The following is a 23,272-nucleotide window of genomic DNA, read 5'->3' on the forward strand; positions in this document are numbered from 1 at the left end:
TGTTGATGGACATTTAAGTTGTCTCCATGTCCCAGCCTCTGTGAAGAATGCTGCAGTGAACACTGGGGTGCATGTGTCTACTTGGGTTATGGTTTTCTCTGGGTATACGCTCAGTAGTGGGATTGCTGAGCCACATGGTAGTTTCAGTTTTTAGGGTGTTTTTTTATTTGGCTGCCCCATGCAGCCATGTGGGATCTTAGTTCCCTCACCAGGAATCGAACCTGTGCCCTCTGCATTGGGAGCTCAGAGTCTTGACTACTGGAATGCCAGGGAAATCCCTCAATTTTTAGTTTTTTTAAGAAATCTCCATATTATTCTCCATAGTGGCTGTATCAATTTACATTCCCACCAACAGTGCAAGAGGGTTCCCTTTTCTCCACATCCTTTCCAGCATTTACTGTCTAGATTTTTAATGATGGACATTCTGACTGGTATGATGTGATATCTCATTGTACTCTTGCATTCTCTAATAACTAGATGTTGAGCATCTTTTCATGTGTTTGTTGGCTATCTGTATTGAAGACATCATTTTAAATTGTTACATATTATTCTATTATATGGACAAGTCCTAATTTCTTAACTTTCCTTATTATTGGACTGTTAGGTCAGTTTCAAAATTTCAGTATTGTTTTGTGATGAACATCTTTGTTCATACAAGTAAACGCTCATAGTTGCCCAACCTCATATTTCCTTATAAATAAAATTCAAGGGTCAAGGAATGAATATTTTAAAGCTAATGATTTGGCCAAAGTTCTTACCAAAATCTGTCCAAAATCATATGCACCACAGAAATTAACTCACACACCTATGGTCAATTAATCTTTGACAAAGGAGGCAAGAATATACAATGGAAAAAAGACATTCTCTTCAATAAGTGATGTTAAAGTTGGACAGCTATATGTAAATCAAGTCAGAACACACCCTCACACCATGCATAAAAATATGGCTCGAGGACTTAAAAGACATGACACCATAAAACTCCTAGAAGAGAACATAGGCAAAACATTCTCTGACATAAATCATACCATATTTACTTAGATCAGTCTCCCAAGGCAATAGAAATAAAAACAAAGTTAAACAAATAGGACCTAATCAAACTTACAAGTCTTGGTACAGCAAAGGAAACCATCAACAAAACGAAAAGACCACCTACAGACTGGGAGAAAATATCTGCAGATGGTGTGATCAGCAAGGGTTAGTTTCCAAAATATACAAAGACCTCATACAACCCAACAAGGTAAAAACAAAACAACCCAATCAAAAAATGGACAGATGACCTAAAGAGACATTTTTCCAAAGAAGACATACCAATGGAAAGCAGGCACATGAAAAAAGGCTCAGCCTCACTAGTTGTTAGAGAAATGCAAATCAAAACTACAGTGAGTACTACCTCACACTGGTCAGAACGACCATCGTTTAAAAATCTACAAATAAGTGGTGGAGAGAAGGTGCAGAAAAGGGGATCCTACTGCACTGCTCGTAGGAATGCAAATTGGTACAGCCACTATGGAGAACATATAGGGGTTCCTCAAGAAACTGAAAAGAGTTGCCATATGATCCAGCAATTCCACTCCTGGGCATATATCCAGACAAAATTATAATTCAAAAAGATACATACACCCGCTATGTTCATAGCAGCACTATTCACAATAGCCAAAACATGGAAGCAACCTAAATGTCAGTTGACAGATGAATGGATAAAAAAGATATGGTACATATATGCAGTCAAATACTACTCAGCTATAAAAAGAAGCATGAAATAGTCCATGGATGGACCTAGAGATTCTCATACTAAGTGAAGTCAGACAGAGAAAGACAAATACCACATGAGATCACTTATGTGTGGAATCTATGACGCAAATGAACCTATCTATAAAACAGAAAGAGACTCCGAGAACAGACTTGTGGTTGCCAAGTGGGAAAGAGGATTGGGAGGGAAATGGATTAGGAGTTTGGAATTAGCAGATGGAAACTATTATATAGAGACTGGATAAATAACGAGGTCCTAGTGTATAGCACAGGGAACCATGTTCAATATCCAGTGATAAACCATAATAGAAAAGAATATTTAAAAAAAAAATATATATATATATATATAAAATTGAGCCACTTTGCTGTACAGAAGAAAATGACCTCACTGTAAATCAACTATACTTAAATAAAATTCTGAAGTATTTTTAAAAATTATATGCTTAATATACTTCACTTGTAAATACTTATTTAAAAATAAAAAATAATTTCTGGATTGCTAGGAAAAATTATGTTTTTGCTGAGTAAATGCAAATTCAAATTTTCACTAAGCTTCATGAGAATACTGATGGGTTTTTTTCCTCCCAGTTTTGATCATATGGCTTCGCTCTCTCACACCCCATGAAAACTGCTCTTATCAAGATTAGTGCTGGCCTGCTGAACTGCCAAATGAATAGTCTATTTTCAGCCTGCCTTACCATTTTCCATTTCCCCCCCCACCGTTATTTGATTGATTTATATTTCAAAATAATGTTTATATTCACATAGTGTGGAATTCAAAAAGTCTTTGTTTTTGTCCCAAGTTATCTTAGTTCGTCTCCTGAAAGATCACCAATGTTTTCAGTTGCCTATGTATCCTTTAAGAGATATTTGATCAAATAAAAGCAATTATGTGTGTGTATACACACATATACATACAAGGATACACACACACAGAGCCCCTATTTACACAAATGGTAACACATTAACTACATCTAACGGTTTTCATTCATTTATTTATTTTTTGGCTGTGCTTGCAGCATGCGGATCTTAGTTCTCCCACAAGAGGTCAAACTCATGCCCCCTGCACTGGGAGTTGTGGAGTCCTGACCATTGGACTGCCAGGGAAGTCCCCCTTTTTCATTTACTATATCTCTTACCATAAGTACATAAAGCATTTCTCATTAATTTCTATGGCTACATAATGTAGCAAAATTTGATTGGTCCCTAATCGATGGACATTTGAGTTCTTTCCAGCCTTTTGTCATTATAAGCAATACTGCAACAAATTAGCTGTACAATCACAATTCTAGAGGTAGGACTGCTAGGTCAGAGAGTATATGAATTTATAACTTTGATAGACATCAACAAAGTACCACTTTCAGGGATTGAACTAATTTACCTTTTCACTAGTAAATATGTGAGAATGGCTTTCCTTTTCTTGTTAATTTGTAGGAGTGTTATAACAGGGAAGTTAGCCTTTTTTCCTGTGGTAAGTTCCCATAAATTCTCTTTTTAAAATTATAAGTTCCAAAAATTCTTTTCTCAGATTCTCATTTGTCTTTTGACTATTTATGATGGTTGGTACCAACTAAAACTTTATAAGGTTGACTTTATCATACTTTTTGTTAGTGGCTTCTGGGACTTCTAAGATTATGAAATAATTCTCCACAGTCTTCTAAAGATATATTTTATAGTTTAATTTTTACATGCCAAACTTTGGCCCATTTGGAATTTATCCTAATATAGAGTGTGAACTGTGTACTGACAATACAGAAAACACCTATACTTGCAGGAACTATCCATCTTTGACCTCTAGGAACCATTCTTTCTTGTTTTTTTTTTTTTAAATAATGATGACTTCTCTAATTACTGATATCTGCTGTCTTCAACTCATGGGATGTTAAAAGCTGATGGAGAGAATTTCAGTACCATATGTACAAATACGTACCTGTTTATAGAGTCTAGCATGCTAGGCGTGACATGATGACACTGAGGAGTTTTTGCCAGTGGAAAGATTACTGATGATGGAGTTGTTGGATTTCTGTCCATATTTGGCAGAATATCCTCCCCTTCTTGACTGTCCTGGAAACTTGGTAACTAAAAAGCAAATATGTATTACCAACAGGCACCCCTAAAAACAGAATTCCTCATTATCACAAATTGTTTTTTGAGGGGAGGGATTATGTTATTTTCCTTCTTATAATTTCACAACTGAGATAACTAAAATATTAGCAGGTAGAGAACAGAGCCTTGGTCTCTAAAAAACTTGGTTTCTATTGTGTAAAATGGAAAGGACACACATTTCTAGTATTGCATAGGTCAAAGGTCAGCAAATATTTTCTGTAGAGTCAGAAAATATTTTAGGTTTTATGGTCTTTGTCCCACTGCTCAATTCCACTGCTGAAGTAGGAAAGCTGCCACAGCCAACTTGTCTGTGGTCCAGTAAAATACTGTTTATAAAAAGAGCTGATATGCCAGATCCGGCCTGTGGGCCAAGTATACTGACCTCTGCACAGACAGAACAAAGCAAAAGTATAACTGATTTACTATTATGCTTGGTACTTAATAGATACTCAGGCAGTATTAAACTTTTTGTGTACATATATTTCCAATAAATAATTTAATCTTTTAATTAAAGTTTTACTTACCTTTGTATTAAAAGCTTAGAAAAAGTGGGCTTCTGTTTCTATTTCATTATTTTTGCTTTTAAAATACTGCTGCTGTTGCACTTAGGACAAAACATGGGAGGAATAATATAAAGGGCACAATGCCTAAAGGATCAGTGTTTTTGTGCAGAGGACGCAGTAAGAGCCTCAGATGGCTCCCTTAAAATACTTCTCTTTATAACCTGTCTAGGTAAAAAGGGGCCCCAGATCATGTTGTCACTAAGTTCTCACTAAGCAGCCTTTTAAAACTGGATAATTTAACAACATTGTGAAATGGGTAGATGGAAAAATTACCCCAAGTGTGAGCCTTCTGAATTTTTTTCTTGCCTACTTTTTTCCCCTATGAGCTTGATACTTTTTATTATTCCAGTAACATCTGAATGAGTTCTTACTTTTTTTTTTAATTTTTATTTTTACTTTATTTTACTTTACAATACTGTATTGGTTTTTATATATTGCAAATATTTTATCCCAATCACTGAAGTTTTTAGTTATGTGATTTTTTTCATTCTATTAGTATAAAAATTCTTGCAATCATTCAAATCTGTCAATTTTATGCTGCCATGTAGTCCCTCCTCTGAATTTACTATGCAGTAGGTAATAATCTATGCCTGTCACGCGCCCTTTTAAAGTCTGCCTCACTGCATATGAATTTTAAATATATATGCTTGGCCTTTTTCTGGGCTTTCTATTTGGTTCTTTAAGCATTACTTCTGAACCCCACTGAAGGGCAGACTCTGGCCACTGAGGAGAACGGCATGACTGGCAGACTGCTTCCTGTCCTCTACTCTGACATTTCTGTGGAGGCTATCAGTCCTTGGCCTAAATATTAGGGATGAACACTAACCGTAAATAAAAATGAAAGATACAAAAGTCAATATAAAAAGAAAACAATGATTTCTACATTTGAGACTCTTACCAGTATTTTTCGATGCTGCAAAGGTGTTGCACTGAAAAAATCATCATGGTCATCTTTCGGCAGCTGTTCAAGAAAATCTCTCATCTGCTGCTTCCTTTTAAGAGTTCCCACTTTGGCAGTTATCTTCACAGTTTCCTTCTTATCAGCATCATCGATCTTGCCTTAAGAATCAGCAAAAATTTTGGTAAGGATTTGGTCTTTTATAGTAACTGCTCTATAAAGTAAACATCCTTTGCAAAATCTAAACTGTGTATTCATATTAAATAAACTCAGCATCTGTTGTTAATATTTCCAAGCCTCCTATATAACAAATGACTCTATACTGGGATTCGGGCAATATGATTAGATTACAAAAATACTCAGGAAGAAATTACATTTGGATTAGGCAGGGTGAGGTTGGAAAGGTTCTTTACCTGGGGAAGTTACCTCTCATATTTCCCTTGCTGGTTGTCTATTCTATTGTCTTGCTAAAATATAAACGTTATTGAATTAGGACAGGGATACTAAATGTTCCCTAAAGCTTCATGTAAGACTTCTCTGGCATAAACCTGGCCAGGAATGTGTACTCCTGGGGCCTACACAACTAAACTTATTCTTACGAGTTTTCTTATGAATTACTAAGGGACCCTGACAAACTGACCTCAAATTTAACTCAGAAAAACCACCCAGTTGTTGAAATCTCTGGATCCAACTGCAGATTTCCTAGAACAAACTCAAAGCACAAGGCTGCTAAGGTTACTATTAATATAAGGAAGTAGCTAGGTCAGACTTAAAAAATTAAACAGATGATCTTTGGAGTTGTTTCTAGCTTTAAAATTATAAAAAAAATCCACCTATTAGAAGACACATGGATAAATATAAATTATATCTAATGAGTAATCAGAAATCAATACTGAGAACTAGGAAAAAACTATTTGCTATGAAGGTCACCGTTTTTGCCTTTGGGGTTGGCTGGCTTTTTCTTGGTGTCACGTTTCTGAAATCGTTTTCCTCGGGGATCTTCCATGTACTTCCTCTGGCATTCATCCGCGGATCGAGAACCTACAGCCATGGCTACGTCTGACCAGAAACCAGGCTTGTGCTTTGGCAGAGATACAACAGCACTACAGAAGACCAAAACCAGTTAAAGAACAAGAAATTCAACTCAATAAAAGTCACCTTTTATTGAAGTAAAGGGATGCCACTAAATCAGGAATTTTATCAAAATCATTCTAGATAACTATTTGGGAAGAAGTTAGTATTCCCTACACTTAATAATTCTTACTTGACTGAGCGACTGAACTGAACTAAATATGAAGATATGAGTTTATGTATCTAGTAGATGCCTTCAATTCTGTTGCATTCTATGAAACCTGAAAAAGCATGCCCAGTCTTTCAACATATTTTCCTAAGTCCAGCTAAGCAATGATTAGATCTTCAGGGTAGGAGGTAGGGGCTCTAGCATGATTAACTTTTCTGCACCAATGCACGAATCTTACTGGTGCTAAGTATACGGGAAGATAAGTTCTTAGGTTCTATATATTCCAGGTTACAAACTCTTACTAAAAAGTGTTATGCTTGCATTTACTCTATTTTAATTTCTAGAACTCAGTATTTTATGTATAGTACTTAATTGAGGGAAATGAAAATTGAAATAGAAAAAAACAAAGTCAATATAAGGTAGTTACCCAATTTAACAACTGAGTTACATTCTAAAATTTCATTGCAAATGATTATTTAGAACCTGGTATACATATTACTGTCTCCCAAACTCCCAATAGATTTTATATATTGTGGTTAAGGCTAATATTAATAGTTCTGCCAGAAAAGGTCTATTTAACTCACCAAGTAACCTATGCAGTGTCATGATGGAAAAAATTTAACTAGTTCTTTGGGGTTAAAAAGCCCTGTTTGTGGTGTTTGTCAACTTCCATATTGTAAATACTTCTATTGTGGCTGATTTCAAGCTACCAATTATACAGAATTTCTACCATACAGATATGACAGACATTAAAAACTTCAAGCACACAGATAAGAATAAAATATAGTAAAATATTTAGGAAGTGATGAGTTTAGAGTTTGTTTTTAGTAAATTTATTTTTAGTTTATATAATTTTTAATAATGACTCTTTAACATTCAATTTGTAAAATTCCTAAATATTTAAGAGTCAACTTTTGTGAATAGATATGATCTACTTACAGAATACCACTTATTCCATATATAAAAGGAGAACAAATGCTATGAGTATTGAGCTTGTTAATGAATGCTTTTTTTGCACATTTTCTCTTTAAAAAATCACTTCATCATTCTTAGCATAAAAACCAAGTAGGACCTATACTATTCCTTGCCTATCTGTTCTCATCCTCTACTGTTCTTCCCTCACTTTCTATATGCCAGTCATTTTGGCCTTTTAGTATTTTAAAATATTCCCTCTTACTTTCTACCTCTATATACATGGTTTTAATTTAAAATGTACTTATCCTGAATCTTTGGCTTGAATACTTACTTATCCTTCAAATCTTAGTTCTGGTATCTGCCTAAACAAAGTCATTTTCCAGATAAATATTCTCATAAACTTCTAACAGGGATTATTTGCTAAGTATCTATCTACCCTACTAGGCTATAAGCATGATGAGGGGTATAAAATAGTGGGCTGCAAATAAGAATCACTTAAGGAGCTTATAGCAAAATTTAAGGAAGCAAGTAAAAATAAGCAAACAGATCCATAGACTCTCCCCCTGAAGATTTCAATTCAGAAGAACTGGGGTGACAGTCCTTGCATTTTCCAAAAGCTCCTTATGTGATTATTTTGCTGAGAAGTCAGCATTAGAATTGCTTTCTGTTGTTTGTAAGAAGAAAGTATTACATCTAATTGAGTGGAAAGTAGGAAGAGGTAATAACAAGGAAAGGTTACAGGGAGGAAGTGACACGTGAGATGAAATTTGAGGGATGGATAAAAATATAACAGAAGAAAATGAGGCAACAATATTGGTAAAGAAATGAAGACAAAGAAACTGCATATGGCTGCTGCTGCTAAGTCGCTTCAGTCGTGTCCAACTCTGTGCGACCCCATAGACAGCAGCCCACCAGGCTCCCCCATCCCTGGGATTCTCCAAGCAAGAACACTGGAGTGGGTTGCCATTTCCTTCTCCAATGCATGAAAGTGAAAAGTGAAACTGAAGTCGCTCAGTCGTGTCTGACTCTTCGCGATCCCATGGACTGTAGCCTACCAGGCTCCTCCATCCATGGGATTTTCTAAGGAATGGTAAATAATTCATATTTATAGTCTGGTAAACTTCAAAGACACTTACTTCTTGGAAGAAAAGTTATGACCAACCTAGATAGCATATTCAAAAGCAGAGACATTACTTTGCCAACAAAGATCCATCTAGTCAGGGCTATGGTTTTTCCAGTGGTCATGTATGGATGTGAGAGTTGGTCTGTGAATAAAGCTGAGCGCTGAAGAATTGATGGTTTTGAACTGTGGTGTTGGAGAAGACTCTTGAGAGTCCCTTGGACTGCAAGGAGATCCAACCAATCTATTCTGAAGGAGATCAGGCCTGGGTGTTCATTGGAAGGAATGATGCTGAAGCTGAAACTCCAGTACTTTGGCCACCTCATGTGAAGAGTTGACTCATTAGAAAAGACTCTGATGCTGGGAGGGATTGGGGGCAGGAGGAGAAGGGGACGACCGAGGATGAGATGGCTGGGTGGCATCACTGACTCGATGGACGTTGAGTCTGAGTGAACTCTGGGAGTTGGTGATGGACAGGGAGGCCTGGCGTGCTGCGATTCATGGGGTCGCAAAGAGTCGGACACGACTGAGCGACTGAACTGAACTGAAACTTCAAAGAAATGGCTGTGGGTCAGAGTTGTGAAAAAAAAACTAAAGAAGCATAACCCAAGCCCAGGTCTTCCAGATCAGAATATTATAATAGTATGCACTCTAGGTACTTATAAAACATTTTAAGTTTATAGTAAAATTGTCCTTTTGGGAATGGTTCTATGAATCTTAACATATACATAGTTACGGATATAAAACAAGCTCCATCAGACTGGAAAAAAAAAACTTCTGGTCCTACCTCTTTGTGGTTCACCAGTATAACCACTGGAAATCCCTAATCCATTTTCTTTTAGTTCTGTCTTTTCCAGAACATCATATAAATGGAATCATATAATACATAACCTTTTGGACTGGCTCTTTTCACTCAGCATAATACCTTTGAAATTCATTCAAATGGTTACAAGAATCGATAGTGTTTCCTTTTTATTACTTAGCAGTTCATTCACTGTTAAGATTGTACCATGATTGCCTTTATGCAAACAGGGCTGTGAAAATCAGGAAGAGAAATGAGCTACGTAAAATCAATCTATAATGTTGTTTGTGAACTTCTGGGCTCACACTGCAAATTTTCATATATTTTCTTCTTTGTTCAGTTCAGAATATTTTCCCTTGAGACCTCCTCTTTGACCCATGGATTATATACAGGTGTGTTATTTATTTTTCCAGCACTTGGAATATTTTTCTTTTGTTGATTTATAGTTTAATTTAGTTACGGCCAACAAATACCCTTTGTATAACTTCAGTTATTTTCAATTTGTTAAGATTTATCTTATGATCTAGTAAATGTTCATCTTGGTGAATAATTCACCTGTCCTTGGAAAGAACATTTTTTTCCCCTACTGTTAGGTACACTATTCTAAAATGTCAGCTAGGTACAGTTGGTTGGTAGTGTTGTTCAGTTCTCCTACACCCTCACTAATTTCCTGTCTGCTAGTTCTGTAAGAGAACACTGACATCTCCAACGATAACTGTGCATATGACTCTTTCCAGTTCAGTACTTTCCTTTCCTGAAGGACAGGGAAGCCTGGTTTGCTGCAGTCCATGGGGTCGCAAAGAGTTGGACACAACTGAGCAACTGAACAACAACTTTCCTTTTAGTTCTTTCAGATTTTGATTCTTGTATTTTGAGTTTTTGTTCAGTGCATACACATTTAGGATTAAGCCTTCCTCGTGAAATGACACTTCTATTATTTTGTAATGTCTTGCTTTACCCTTGATATTTTCTTCATACTGAAATTTCTGATCAGTATTAGTATAGCCACTCCAGCTATCTATTGGGTTTGTGTGGTATTTATCTATCCTTTCACTTTTAACTTGGCGATGTCATATTTGAAATGTTTCTTTTATATGACTGGAGAAGGCAATGGCACCCCACTCCAGTACTCTTGTCTGGAAAATCCCATGGACAGAGGAGCCCGGTGGGATTGTGTTTTTAAATTCATTCTGACAATCTGTCTATAAAATGGTGCATTTAAATTATTAACATAATTAATGCAATTGTTTTTCTTTGTTCCCCATCTTCTATTTCTCTTTTTCTGCCTTTTTAAAAAAGTATTTTATCTATTATATATTTGAAGATATCTATGTAGTTTTTTAGTGGATGCTCTGACGTTTACTATATACGTACTGAACAGTCTACTTTGAATCAATATCTTTCTGCATCAACAAAAGCAGTTTCAAGCATTCTGTTCAGGTTTTTATACCTGCATAGAAGAAAAAGAGTGGAGTATGCTTACTTATCTTACTGGGAAGTAGCATTTCTGCAGTTCAAGCATTTCAAAATATCCTTAGGTGATCTGAATATACAGTAAAGGAAATAATGGGGGATACAGCTGAAAAGGATAGATAACTGAGGTCAACCTGAAAAGGATAGCTGAAGTCAACTATTGCTCTCAATGTAAGGCAGAAGAATCTTTATATAATTTGAAGATCAGTAAGAATACAAGTGAAGGATTTTGACTTGTTAGAACCACACAATACATTAGCACTAATCTGGAGTTGTATAGAACAGATTACTTACTCATATGAAATGAACAAAGTACAAACACAAAGCTGCTTCCAAAGTTCAGGCAAAAGGCATTAAAGTTCTGAAAAAGAGTAGCGTCAAGAAAAAGGCTACACAGGCATATCTCATCTTACTGTTCTTTGGTTTACTGGGATTTTATTTTTTGAACAAATTGAACACCTATGGCAACCCTCTGTCAAGTACCATTTTTCCAAAAGCATTTGGTTACTACATGTCTCTGTCACATTTGGTAATTCTCACAGTATTTCAAACTTTTTCATTATTATTGTATTTGTTATGGTGACCAGTGATGTTACTGTTATATTGTTTGGGAGCCAAGAACTGTATGTATCTAAGACAGCAAATTTAACTGATAAACATGATTAAGCTTACTGAAGAAGGCATGTCAAGAGCTGATGTAGGCTGAAAGCTAGGCTTCTTGCACAAGTTAGCCAAATGTGAATGCAAAGGGAAAAATTCTTGAAGGAAATTAAAAATGCTACTCTAGTAAACACATAAATGATAAGAAAGTGAGACATATTGATGATATGGAGAAAGTTTAGCAATCTGGATAGAAGATCAAACCAGTCACAAGGTTCTCTGAAATCAAAGTCTAATCTAGAGCAAGGTCCTAACTCTCTTTAATTCTATGTAGGGTAAAACTTCAGGAAGCTACAGATGAGAAGTTTGAAGTTAGGAGAAATTGGTATGAGGTAACACAAAAATGCAAAGTGAAGCAATAAGTGCTAATGTAGAAACTGCAGCAAATTAGCCAGAAGATCTAGCTAAGATCATCAATGAAGATGGCTAAACAACAGATTTTCAATGTAGACAAAACAGTCTTGTATTGGAAGACGACGCTGTCTAGGACTTTTATAGCTAAGGAGGGAAAGTCAATGACTGGCTTCATGCAACTAGGGACTTGAAGCCATTTCAAAACTTGAGCAACCCTTACGTATGTTAAATCTACTCTACCTGGGCTCTATAAGTGAAACATCAACCCTAGTGGACAGCATATCTGTTCTGAATTATTTTAAGCTCACTGTGGAAAGCAATTCAGAAAAGAAGATTCCTTTCAAAATGTTACTGCTCACTGACAATGCGCCTGGTCACCCAAGAGCTCTGAGATGGAGATGTACAACAAAATTAATGTTGTTTTCAGCCTGTTACATAATGTCCATTCTGCAGCTTATCGGTCAAGGAGTAATTCTGATTTTCAAAGGCTTATTATTTAAGAAATATACTTCCTAAGGCTAGAACTATTCTCGACAGTGATTCCTCTAATGGATCTGAGCAAAGTAAATTGAAGACCCCCCTGGAAAGGATTCACCGTGAAGATACCATTAAGAACATGTGTGACTCATGAGAAGAGTTCAAAACATCAACATTCACAGGATTTTGGAAAGAGCTGATTCCAACCCTTATTAATGACTTGAAGGAGTTAAAGACTTCAGTGGAAGAAGTTACTGCAGATGTGATGGAAACAGCCAGAGAACTACAATTAGAAGTGGAGCCTAAAGATGTGATTGAATTGCTACAACCTCATGAAAAAACTTGAACAGACAAGGAGCTGCGTCTTACGGATGAGTAAAGAAAGTGGTTTCATGAGAGGAAATCTACTGAAGATGCTGTGAAGATTGCTGACATGACAATAAAGGATTTAGAATATTCTATAAACTTAGCTGATAAAGCATTGCTGAAATGACAATAAAGGATTTAGAATATATAAACTTAGTTGATAAAGCAGTCGCAAGGTTTGAGAGGATTGACTCCCATTTTGAAAGAAGTTCTACTCTGGGTGAAATGCTATCAAATAGCATTGCATGCTACAGAGAAACCATTCATTAAAGGAAGGGTCAACTGATGTGGCAAACTGCACTGTCTTATTTTAAGAAATTGCCACAGCCACCCTAACCTTCAGCAAACACCACTCTGGTCAACAGCCATCCATACCAAAGCAAGACCCTCCACCAGCAAAGGAATTACAACTTGCTGAAGGCTCAAATGATAATTAGTATTTTTAAGCAACAAGTTTTTTTAAATTAAGGTATGTGTTAGTCGCTCAGTTGTGTCCAATTCTTTGTGACCCCATGGACTGTAGCTTGCCAAGCTTCTTTGTCCATGGAATTCTCCAGGCAAGAATACTGAGTGGGTTGCCATTCCCTTCTCTAGGGGATTTTCCTGACCCAGGGATCAAACCTGGGTTTCCTGCATTGCAGGCAGATTCTTTACCATCTGAGTCACCAGGGAAGCCCAATGAAGGTACATACAGTGGGGTTTTTTGATACAATATTATTGCATACTTAATAGACTACAGTATAGTGTAAACATAACTTTTATATGCACCAGGAAGCCATAACGTTAATGTGACTTGCTTTGTTGAGATATTCGGCTTATTCCAGTAGTCTGGAACCTAACTCACAACATCTCCTAAGTATACTGGTAGCTTCATGATTTTTTAAAAGATTAAAAACCAATAATAATAAAGAGCTTAAAGCTAGCTGACTAGGAGAATTACATATTAAGAAACAGGAATGTCAGGTAAAGTGGACAGGCAGAAGAAAGTAAGTTTGGCTTCTGACATATTAAGTTAGCTGTGAAAGGGAAAGTTACTCCATCGTGTCCAACTCTTGTGACCCCATGGACTATACAGTCCATGGAATTCTCCAGGCCAGAATACTAGAGTGGGTAGCCTTTCCTTTCTCCAGGAGATCTCCCCAACCCAGGGATCGAACCCATGTCTCCCACATTGCAACCAGATTCTTTACCAACTGAGCTATCAGGGAAGCCCTGAAGTTAGCTGTCGGTGAGATTTATATAGAGATGTCCAGCAGGCAAAGGGAAATACAGAGCTAAGTACAAGAATTCAGAACCAGAGACACAGATTTGGGAATCCCTGTATAAAAAAGTAGAGCTTTGGAAGGAAAAGATCACTAAGGAATACACTGCTATAGAGCATGCAGCCAAAATCAAGAACTTTGGAATATAAGAAAACTTCTGCCTGAAAATAAGACTGAAGGAAAATTTAGGAAATGGAGAAAGGAAGAGTACAGTGGCACAAAGATCCCTTAGGAAGAAAAAGTAGATTTGAAAATGAATTCTAAATGTTATAAAGCTGGGGGTACACAAGAGAACGGAACACTAAACGTGGTATGTTTTTATGGTTTTCTTCTCTATCAGTGACATCTTCCTATCTTTCTCCTGGATGATTTCCATCAGCATACCACTGTACTCTGGCCTGACTCATCTAATAAAAAGCAAGCAACTAAACATACGTGTTCCCTTATCTCCTCACTCTCTCCTATGACTGAGCCTTCTTCTGTTCCCCATCATTGCCACATATCTTTTGTTGTCCATCTAGGTTATCTTTACTGTCCATTGCTCAACTGTGACCTGGCTTCCAATACCAACTACCACACTACTGAAACTGCTTTTCAAGTATATGTAGCCAAATCCAATTCTTACCATCCCTGGTTTATCAAGCAGCACTAATTAAGAAACCCTGGACAAATCACCTAATTTTTGAGGCTAATTTTTCATTTATCAATGAGGGGGGGGAAGACTATGAAATAACCTACAAATTTAGGTTCAAATATAAGGTTTTATAATAGTAAAGTTAATTATAAAATATTCCTTAAAATGTGAAGCTAAATGACAGAGTTGCATTTGTCTGTTGAAATAGTTTACCCCTACTTTACTGAGGTATGACTGACAGATAAAATTGTATATATTTAAAATATACATGTGATCATTTGATACACATATACATTGTGATGTGATTACCACAATCAAATTAATTAACAAATAATAGTCCCCTCAAATAGTTTTTGGTGAGGGAAGGAGGGGACTTTCTTGAAATATTAAATGGGAATGAAAAGGTCACTTTCACTTTCTTCATATGTGGGCTGCAGATGGCCACCTAGTTAGACATTATCTGTATTCTCCCTTCACCCTACATAAATTTCAATTTCTCTTCAAGTGTCTTTGGATGACATTTTCCATTTTAATGATTAGAAGTCATAAATCAGCCTCTTGTTTTCATGTTATAAACTGTTTTGTGGCCACTCTAGATTTCAAAGTCAAATCTAACTACTTACCAATGAAGTTTCTGTAATTCTTTCTTATTCCATTCCTCATCCTGAGTAAAACCAGACAAGCATTCCAAGGAATGCCTGTTTGTCTTACCAGATTCCGTTTTCTCGGTATTTGGAAGCTCATTACCAACATCAGGCTTCTGAAGGTTTTCTTTAGCAGAACATTTAGCTTTCTTCTGTTTCATATAAAGCTCATTTTCACTTTCTTCAGTTTCAGATTCAGGCATCGCTGGGACTGTCCTTGTTTTTCTTGTGCTTTTTCTCTGGTGAACCACTGTTTCTTCAGTATTTATTGCTCTGGTTTTCTTAACAATCTCAGTTTTCCTTCTAAATTTCTTTTCTTTTTCACTTTCTTCATTAAACAAATCTGATGAGGACTGATGCTTGTCAAATGACACAGTTACTTGATTTTCAATTTTCTTCAGTTTTGATAACCTTGTATTTTTCTTAAAGTCAGAGGTGATCATGTGTTCTTTTTTAGAACTGGGTATTTTTATTTTGTGGTTGACAGTGAAGAAATCACGTTCAAAACAATCTTCTGTATTTTCACTATTATGGCCCACACTACACTCAAACGTACCTTCTAAAGTCTTTGTGGGCTTGCTGACTGGACTTGTAGTTTCATTTGAGTCTGTTTTACTTTCTTTTTGAAGCTTTCCCAACGCAAATTCTGTTACTGCTTTAACAGAGTCAGATGACAGATTACTGTCCATGCACTTTTGCTCTATAATTTTTTTAGATTTAAGTGGTGTCACTAAAATACAAGGTTTCTTCAGATTAACAGTCATATATTTTCCTTCTTCATCTGAGAAAAACTGTTCCCTTGTTGTTAGAATATCAACGGGTACTTTTGATTCTTTAGTCCTCTCTTTAATTTCATAAGACAAAAAGCCAAAGATCAAAATTTCAAATTAGAAACAAAATATAGAAAAAAATTCCACAGATATACTGTTTTTCCCCCCCACAAACTCCATTTTACACACATTACTGTCAAATTAAGCTTTCTGAAGCACTGGTCTGTTCAGATCACTGCCCCTTCAACTGTAAACATTTATTAATTTCTATACCAATCTGTCCACATGTCTCACAATATACTTAGTGTACGTAGCTCCTCTCACTGGTCTTTATCAATATAGTTCTAATTGCTCACTGTACTCAATCTGAACGACATTCTGTTAATTCACTGTTTCTCAACTTTCATTAATCTCATTCACTCTACTTGGAAAATTTCTTCCACCTACTATCTACTTCAGTTCTGTTCTATAACCTGCTTCATTTCTGTTTTCCAACTCACCTATCTACAAACTTTGTCCTGATTCCCTCAACTGAATGAAAGCTTTCCTTCAAATTTCCAGTAATACTTTCAAATAATATCATGTTTGACAATGTGCCCTGTGTTATAATTATATGCTGTCTTTCAACTGAAAAAAATCCTTAATGGTAAGAACTTTGTTTTTACTTTTGACTTGAAAACCACTTGGGTTACTAAAACCTTACTAGGTATAAAATATATGGAACAGAAGCTATCCTAATTAAGGAGAGTTAAAACATGGAGCTCCATCTGCATGGCCCCATACTCATCACTAGCGGAGGCCACAGAGATATATTTTTGCTGTATCCCCCAAAGCTCCATGAAGAATCATAGGATAATAACCAAAACAGATCTTGGGAAAACAGATCTTATACTGTGTCATTGGCTAAAGAAAGCAAATTAAAATGAGAGAACGTCTCCAGTTTGAAACTTAAGAAGCCAGAAGCCAAACCCATTTAATTTCTAACTTTAAATTATACAATTGTAAATATGTACAAGTTTTAAATCATCATACCAACCATCACAGTTAAATACTCTAACAACGTACACATACTGTGTGCCATTTTACAAGACGAATGACAAAATGAAAGACTTCTGGGAAATACCAAATGCTGGGGAAAAAGGAGCCTCCAAATTACAGTTCATGGAGAAGGGGCACTACTCAAAAGTAATCAAGGAAGTTACTATATGATTTCTCAATGGAATCATATATTTCTTTCTAATTCCTCATATAAACATGATTCAAATGTTCAACTGGAAATGTGAAAATTTTGAACTTTCTAATTCTGAACAAAGCCTTTTTATTCTGAATATTGTTATTCATTTTATTAAATAATTTTAATAAAGATTCAGACCATTATGGATACTTCAACCTAAGCTGTATGAAGTTGGTAGTGTAAGTAGTATTGTTGCCTCTTTACTTCTTTAAACACTTATAAATGTTCCTCACTTCATTTCTTTTCATTTAGAAGTAGTAAGAAAAAAAAATGCTATTAAGCTGATGGATTTAACTCAATATGAAATTTTAAACTTGCTAATGTGTAGAGAAAAGGCTCTTTAAATTCTGATAGGCAGGATTTCAATGAAATTACTCTGAAAGTCCACATTTACAAAAAAGGAAGTTATGGTATTAATTTCACAGAAGTCTGTACTTCAAGATGCACAATGGATGGTCCTTGCTCTTGAGATCATTACAGTATGGTGAAGGAGGCTGACATTACAATCATTTATAATATTACTGTCAAGTATATTATATATAATAGCAGAGATAAAGCACTTTAATAGCAATACTATAACAGAGATTACAGCACTAAATACACAAAACAGAAGTTTAGGTAAATCATGAAAATATATATGCACAATCACATCATCTTAAATTATCGTTGGCTGGCACCTTTGCATAACCTTAGCTGTTTAATGTTAGATGTGTTGTTTTTTTTTTAACACATATTTTAGTGGTTTTCCCATGGAAAGTATAATGATAATAATAAAAATAATAGCAGCATCAACTACCACCATTTAAAATAATGTATGTGACAAGAGGACCTTGAATGTCTTAATAGTTTCATCAAACAATGATCTAATGAATCACAGCGGAAAAATGATACATCCAAAACAGATTGCAGTATTATCTTCCCCTACGCTGAGCTTCTCAAGGAGAAGCATCTCATTTTATTCATCTCTAAGTTCCCAATAACTAACATAGATCAAGGTTCATAGAAGATGCTTTTAGAATGTTTGTTGAATGATTTTCCTATGGACACAGCTGGCCTGTACGATGGTTTACCAAACTTTAGTCTTTTACTTTGTAGTCTCAAATATTTTACCAATAATATTCACAATTTAACTCAAATTCTTGAAAAACAGTACTATAAGTGAAAGAAAGGAGTGGACGTAGGACGATGATAAGACCTAAGACTAAAAAAGAATAATACAGTTAGAAATACTTTTAGGGGTTTTTAAGTTTGGGGGTAAAAAAATATACAGCAGGTGCTATAGCCCCAGGACTCCAAAATACTGAAGATGGTTTTAGCAATAAGCAATATGCCTAATTTATAAGAAATAGGATGACTTGATAAAATGAAGAAGGGTTGAGAAGGAACTGGAGCTACAGTTAAGGAGTGAATTTTGCAAGCATTCATCCATGTATTTCATTTATTCCTTTCTCTGTACTAGAGAGGATAAGCATAGTTTCAGTGGGGACAAGGGAGTCGGCTGTGGTAGGAGAGGAAGAATGACATGCAGGTACGGCTATATCCAGTATGGTGTTATGTTTTTGGCAGAAGCAGTCCTGAACTCTTGAAGTTCTGTAAAGCTCTTTGTTATAAGGTCAAGGTAGAAATGGCCTAAATTTATACAACATGGTCTAGTAACTTTTACTCATTACATTATCTAGAAAAGGCTGTAAATACTCTATTTCATCTTGGGGTTGGGTGGATGTGAGGCAGATTATAGTTCTGGTAAAGAACTGACACAGAACAGTTCTGCCAGTTACCTTCATAAGAATGGTCATTCAGAAAATACATGTCATTTCCTCCATGGAAGGAAACTGGTTTTGTCTACTAACAGGAATAATATTTAGCACAAAAATATAGGTATCTGTAATATAGGTTTGAGGCAAGCTGGCAGCCTAAAACCTTGCATTTAGAAAACTGAAGCAACAATCATCTTGGATCGCTATGTTTATCAGCTTCCTTGGTACTCTGATTAATTCAAAGGTATTAATTAATGAAGTAGGCTGAATGCTGACTATAGGCGATCGCAGTTTCTCCTCTTAACTAGTGAAAAAAATGAAAATTTTAGGGCAGTATAAGTCAAGAACTTAGTACTATATATACACTGTGAACAATTAAACAATGTGGAGCTCATTTAAAAATATACCACAATATGAACAAGAGAAGTAAAGAGCAGACATACCCAAAGAATCACAGTCACGGCCATAAGTGGTGGTGGCTCCTTGGAGAACATTTGGGTTTTTTTTCCTTGCATCATTTTTCATTGATTTTTGAATGTCAGGAATACATCTTTTAGCTTTCTGTTTTTTTCTGGCCTTTCCTTTTTTCTTCTCACAAGTCCTAAAAACAAGCAGAGTATTTTTTCCTCTAATATAGGTTCTCAAAAAACAAAACCCATAAATAAATAAATTCCCTCAGATAAAGCTTTTTTCCCCTAGCAGATTACCTTTAATCTTTACATTATTTGAGCTTTCATGGCTTCTACCCTTTTCCTCCCACAAAGAACTTCTGTATGACATCTTAAGTCAAATATTCAAATATGACTTTTTAAGTTCTTACCATCTTCACTCTTGTATTTCCTATTTAAGCTGATATAAGAAAATAACAGGACAAATTCTGCCAGCTGCCTGTTCTTGTAAATAAAGTCTACTGAAATACAGCCATACTCATCCATTTCTGTACTGTCTGTGTCACTTTTCCACTACAAAGGCAGAGTCAAGTAGCTGTGACAGAAGCAGCATACTCATGAAAATACTATTGCCCCTTTACAGAAGAAAACTGCCAGCCTGTATTATATGTCATTACACTGTGATGAGATTAACTTACACAATCTAAAGAGTTTTCAAGGTCAAGAACTAATTTTTTCCCAGTGCTGATACAGAGTCAGCTAAGCAGATGACACTTTGTAACTACTGAGGAAACGAATGAATGAAAAAGGACCAAGACTGTCAGACTCCTGTTTACAGCTACATGCCTCTTAAAGGGTAAGTGATTACAGATGACTCCTTAAATATGTCAAAGGTTTAATTTTCCTTTTAGATTTATTCCTCATGACAGAAGTTCCAGTAAAGTGTTACTGCCTTCTGAAAGTCTCAGATCAAAGATAGCTCAAAATGGACATTTGCAAAAGCAGAAATTAAAAGCACTTTCCATTGGTTATATGAGTATATACATTGGTAAATGCTCATCAAATTTTATACCTAAAATGGGTGGTTTATCAGATGTAAATTATACATCAGTAAGATTGTTTTTTAAAAAGTTAAAAGGTAGACAGACTTCCCTAGTGACACAGTGGATGAGAATCCGCCTGCCAATGCAGGAGACATGGATTCCATCCCTGGTCTGGAAAGATCCCATATGCCTGGGAGCAGCTAAGCCTGCATGTCACAGCTCCTGGGGCTGCCTGAGGCAACTCCCGAAGCCCGTGCACCGTAACAAGAGAAGCCACCACAGTGAGAAGCTGACGCATCGCAGCTACAGAGCAGCCCCTACTCTCTATAACGAAAGCCCATGCATAGCAAGGAAGACCCAGCACAGCCAAAAACAGAAATAACCTTTGTTTTAAAAGTTAAAACCTACTTTACCTTAACTCTTCTAAAAAATTATCAATGTACTCTTTCCATTTTTCTGGAAATCCAAACATAAATTTCCTTATGAGACTTCTTGAGTAACCTATTTAATGATAAACAAACAAGTTATCTGAAAGCCTAGATTTTAAAGTCATGTCATTCATTCATTAAATAATTTAAAAATATGTACTTAATTGCTTACTATGTGTCAGGCACAGTCAGAGGTACTGAGGATTCAGCAATTAACAACAACAAAAAATCTGCCTTCATGAAAACTGCCTTCTAAACAGAAAGCAAACCAGATCTCATTTGTTAGAGTGGTCATTTATGCTATGGAGAAAAGTTACGCAGTTAAGAGGAATAGCGGTATCAGTGTGTTCATTTTAGGGGAAAAGAAAGGGGGCAGGCAGCATTTCAAAAAAGGACAGACAAGTTCTCACTGAAATAGCATCATTTGAGTTAAGCCCTGAAGTACATGAAGTGAGCAATGTGGCAATATGAGGTTAAAGCAATGGAAGCAGAGGGAACAAAGTGAAAGGCTACGAAGCAAGAGTCTGCCTGGCTTGTCTGTAGAACCACAGGGAGGCTGGTGTAGCCGACGTGAAACGAGGAGAGGCAAGAACTAGGAGGCCACTTAGTACTCAGATGGGTAACAGAGGCAGCTGGGAGAGATTTTAAAGCCTTGGGGTCATTTTATGGACCGGATCTTTTACTGTGGGTGAGATAGGGAAGTTATAGAAAAATTCTGAGTGGAGGAGCCAAAGAATATGACTTACTTTTTAACAGGACTGAATTAGTTGCTATTTTGAGAACAGTCTGTGGAAGTACATGGAGAAGATCAGGTTTTTGACATATTAACTCTGAGACGCCTGTAGACATCCTAGTGGAGATGTCAACTGAGCAGACAGAAGTTGAGTGGCTAGGGGAGTATTCTTCATTTGACACTTGTCAAAATATGAATGAAATTTAACCCTAAAAGAAATCAGCACAGCATTGAGTATAGAAAGAGCCCTAGTCGATTCCATTATTTAGAGGAAAAGAAGGAGAAAAGTAAGCTTAAAGAAACTATGAAGGAACAGGGAGTGAGGCAGCATGAAAATATGGTATTCGAGAAGCCAAGTAAACAAAGTATTTCAAGAAGGTAGGTATGATTACCGTGTCATGTGTACACTGGATTTAGCAATGTGGGGGCCACTGGTGACTTTGATAAGGGCTGTTTCCGTGAAGAACTGGGGATGAAGGAGAGACTAAAGAGAATTCAAGAAAAAAGATGGAAAAGAATTCAAGAGGAAATAGATCTAAGTATAACGAACTGTCTGAGTTGTTTTGCTGTCAGTGAGAGCAACAGTGGCTGAAAGAAGCATGGTTAAGAGGGTCTGCCCTCAGCCTATTTTTTTAAGGAATAACTGACACGCAGCACAGTGTCTAAGTTTAAGGTGTACAGCATGATGGCTTATTAACATATATCTTGCCAAATGATTACAAGAGTTAATATGTACCACCTCATATAGATACAATAAAAAGAAAAAATGCCATTTTAAAATTTATAAATAAGAGATGAAGATTTAACATCTGCACCTCTCCTTCCAAATCCTCTCTCCACATTGCAATACTTCTAACTGTATCAAAAATTGTGTCATTATAACAATGTGAATATTGTTCACTGCAGAACCTATTAGAATGATGATGATATACCCTTTCCCCATGCTGTACCCTTCATCCCTGTGACTCATATAGAACTGGCATTCTGTATGTTTTAATCTCCCTCACCTAGTTCTCATTCCCTGATCCCTCTCCCTCCTGGCAAGCATCTGTTCTCTTTATCTGTGAATCTCTTTGTGTTTTAACTTGTTCATTTGCTTTGGTTTTTAGATTCCACATACAAGTGGAATCATACCGTGTTTATCTTTCTCTGATTTCACTTAGTTTAATACCTGTGGGTCCCTCCATGTTGTCACAATGTAAGATTTCATTCTTTCTTTAAGGCTGAATAATAATCTTTTGTATATGCACACACCTCATCTTCTTCTGCACTCATCCATCGTGGACACTTAAGCTGCTTTGGTATCTTGGCTGTTATAATAATGCTGTGATGGACACAGGCGTGCATTTACCTTTCCAATTAGTGTTCTTCTTTTCCTCAGAAAAATACCCCAAAGTGGCCAGCTGGATCCTGTGGTCGTTTTGATTTCTTGAGGAGCCTCCACACTGTTTTCCATAGCGGTCATACCAATTTACTTTCTCACCAACACAGCATAAGGGTTCCCTTTTCTCTATAACCTCACCAATGCACGTTATTTCTTGTCTTTTGGATAATAGCTATTCTGACAGGCATGAGGTGGTATCTCATTGTGCTTCCAATTTGCATTTCTCTGATGATTAGTGATGTTGAGCATCTTTGTTTGCCATCCGTATATC

The 23,272-nt window shown here is 36.2% G+C and overlaps 1 protein-coding gene across 3 annotated transcripts in view; it reads right to left on the reverse strand.

The window, feature by feature from the left end:
• MIS18BP1 (MIS18 binding protein 1) overlaps positions 1-23,272 on the reverse strand; it is a 45,198-nt gene that overhangs the window by 6,785 nt on the left and 15,141 nt on the right. For all 3 annotated transcript variants that reach the window (XM_069558819.1, XM_069558818.1, XM_069558820.1), the window contains 6 exons: positions 20,870-20,957; positions 19,468-19,625; positions 15,243-16,107; positions 6,247-6,419; positions 5,317-5,477; positions 3,680-3,828 (listed from right to left, as the gene is read on the reverse strand). In XM_069558819.1, the coding sequence (XP_069414920.1) occupies positions 3,680-3,828; positions 5,317-5,477; positions 6,247-6,419; positions 15,243-16,107; positions 19,468-19,625; positions 20,870-20,957 (1,594 nt within the window). The remainder of the gene's footprint in view (positions 1-3,679; positions 3,829-5,316; positions 5,478-6,246; positions 6,420-15,242; positions 16,108-19,467; positions 19,626-20,869; positions 20,958-23,272) is intronic.

This window comes from Ovis canadensis, chromosome 18 (assembly GCF_042477335.2).
Source record: "Ovis canadensis isolate MfBH-ARS-UI-01 breed Bighorn chromosome 18, ARS-UI_OviCan_v2, whole genome shotgun sequence".
Classification (NCBI taxonomy): Eukaryota; Metazoa; Chordata; class Mammalia; order Artiodactyla; family Bovidae; genus Ovis; species Ovis canadensis.